Below are 2,647 nucleotides of genomic sequence, written 5' to 3' on the forward strand. Positions count from 1 at the left end.
CATTTTGCATCGCACTTATATTTACAGAAAGTACCATAGTCAACTATATTGGTTAAGTAGTTGGCTAAAGGACATAAAAGTACTTTCATAATTTTCATTCTACCCTGCACCATTTAGGTGTAGAGTTCAACTCAATTATAAGGTCTTCCTCTCTTTTATGTTTGTCATGTTCTAGTCTAGTATACACAAACCAACCTATCCATCACCACAAGAAAAAAGAATTAACATGTATATATTAATAATTGGCAATGCATAATGTCAGGGCTTCTTTCATATTTGAACTCAATATCAATCATTTCTTCGGGAAGATAAAATGAGAAAAATAATTACCTATATCTAAAGCAAACATCTCTAAAAGCTTCCTAGTATTAAGAATGATGTCCTATAACATTTTGCATTTGAGGACATGTTCAAAATCAACTACTTAAACCCACCTACTACCTTTCTGTCATTTCCTTATCAGCTTGAGAAGGAGTTTTGTCCTTTTTGTCCTCAAAGATTACCCAAATTTCCTCTAGACTCTTGCCCTTGGTTTCAGGCAAGAAAAAGTAAAAGAAGATAGTTGCTAATACCATGATTCCACAAAGCACAAAGAACATTCCTGCAAATGTTATCTTTTTTGATATTGTTAGAAATGTCATTGCCACCACCCCACTTACCAACCGATTCACTGAAACTGCCAAACTCGAACCTTGGGCCCTTAGCCTAATAGGAAATATTTCAGATGAATAGACCCATGTTATTGGCCCAAGCCCAATTGAGAAAAATGAGACATCAGCACAAACTGCAACAACACATAATGCGATGGCCCATAGTGGCTTATGATAGGAATTGTGTAGATACATTGAGCCCAAGCCAAGACCAGCTAGAGAAACAGCCATTCCTGTTGTACCCAACAACAGCATGGGCCGCCTTCCGAAATTATCCAAGAAAAGTGCTGATACAATACAAAAAGATGTCTTGGCTATCCCCATGAGGATAGTCACACCTACTAGTCCTTTTCGATTGTCAATTCCAGCAGCATTAAACACGGATGGCGTGTAGTAAACCACCGCATCATTTCCCGAAGCTTGCATGAAGAAGTTTATACCTATGGCAGCCACAAGAATCCGGCGAAGTGGCCTGCTTGGCCTTAGGAGTTCTTTCCAAACCCCTTGGCCTTTCCATTTACTTGGAATTGATCCTGTGCTATCACTTGGACTTTGGCCTACAACAGAAGCAGCTTTTATTATTTCTTCTAGTCTCAAATTGGCCTCATCATCGTTCTCTGAGGTTTTACGAAGCACTCTTTTCGCTTCTTCTATACGTCCTTTCATAACAAGCCACCGTGGGGATTCTGGCATTTGCAGTACACCAATGCCAATCCCAATAGCTGGAACGGCAGCAATTCCAAGCATTAGCCTCCAGTTGATGTGGTCTGGTAAACCAGCTAGTGCATAGTTGAAAATATAGCCTAGTAAAATACCAACATTGATGAACACTTCAGGGAGCGATGTGAGCAAACCACGTGTCATGGCCGGCGATACTTCGGCAGTGTAGACCGGAGCAATCATCAGTGAATAACCAACGCCGATTCCGGCGACGACCCTTCCTGCCATGAGGAATGGGTAAGAAGGAGCCAGTCCCATCAGGAGTGCACCGATCAAGAAAGTAGCTGCTGCTAAGATAATTGTGTATCTTCTACCAATCATATCTGAAGTCTTGCCAGATGCAAACGATCCAATTAGGGAACAAACATTCAATGACCCCACCAAGATTTCTAACTGAGAAGATGAAATCTTGAGATTATCCTTTATGAAAAGCACAGCTCCACTCATCACTCCAATATCTGCAACATTAAATTGCCAGGAGTCACTAATTTTTCAAATTAAACTGGTCAATATTTCATCTATCAGACATAGTTTCATTCCACGGCCCCTCAAGCCAACATTCTTAACATTAAGATAATTAAGATTACCTCTTGTCATTAGTTGCATGTCCCAAACACCATTTCTTTTTATTTTCAATATTTTGAGATCAAAGATCTCGTTACAATATCTCATACTATAGTGTAGTACAAATATTAAAACAAATGATTCTACAACGAAATGAGAAAAGTAAGGATACTGGATATAGAATAAAGAAGACTCACCATATCCCAAGAGGATGGAATTGGTAGAGGCCAAAAGGGCGCAAGCGAGAGCATACTTGTTCAGAGGAGCCTTTTTCTTAGAAGATTGAGATTCAACTTGACTAGTGTTTTGTGTTCCGACCTTATACTCATCCATATGTGGATTGATAAAGCTCGAGTACTCTGCTTTTGATCTGTTTTTGTGTGTAACAAAACTGAGACTGAAAACTCAAATGGATAATAAAGAGTTGATTTGCATGTATGGCTAACTTGTAGGATGGCATGACACGTTTGTTTAGGATTTCAACGCAAGCTGCGTTTTCGCCTTCGTAATATGTCTTTATCCAAACTAACTTTTATGTGACTCACTCTTTCCTTTTAAAGACACCACGTCATTAACTCGCCAAATTCATAATTATACTTGCTTGAGCACTAACCGCGTGTTAGTTTGGATTTTTTCATTGTTCAAACTTCACAGAGATCTGGTGTCGTAATATGTCATTGTCAATATTTTCTTTGTTATTTGGAATTTTCTTT

The 2,647-nt window shown here is 38.9% G+C and overlaps 1 protein-coding gene across 1 annotated transcript; it reads right to left on the reverse strand.

Moving 5' to 3' along the window:
* Positions 1–242: 242 nt before the first annotated feature.
* On the reverse strand, positions 243–2,377 carry LOC109236413 (polyol transporter 5-like). Its single transcript, XM_019402588.1, has 2 exons — positions 2,132–2,377; positions 243–1,828 (listed from the first exon to the last, which is right to left on the reverse strand). Exons 1-2 carry the CDS (start codon positions 2,265–2,267, stop codon positions 438–440), a joined length of 1,527 nt encoding a protein of 508 aa, XP_019258133.1. The 5' UTR covers positions 2,268–2,377; the 3' UTR covers positions 243–437.
* Positions 2,378–2,647: the final 270 nt, after the last annotated feature.

This window comes from Nicotiana attenuata, unplaced genomic scaffold (assembly GCF_001879085.1).
Source record: "Nicotiana attenuata strain UT unplaced genomic scaffold, NIATTr2, whole genome shotgun sequence".
Taxonomy (NCBI): Eukaryota; Viridiplantae; Streptophyta; class Magnoliopsida; order Solanales; family Solanaceae; genus Nicotiana; species Nicotiana attenuata.

Coding starts and splice junctions, on each gene's coding strand:
- LOC109236413 (XM_019402588.1), bottom strand. CDS start 2,267: ATGGATGAGTATAAGGTCGGAACACAAAACACTAGTCAAGTTGAATCT. Junction 1,829..2,131: donor TTCCATCCTCTTGGGATATG/GTGAGTCTTCTT, acceptor TTAATGTTGCAG/ATATTGGAGTGATGAGTGGA.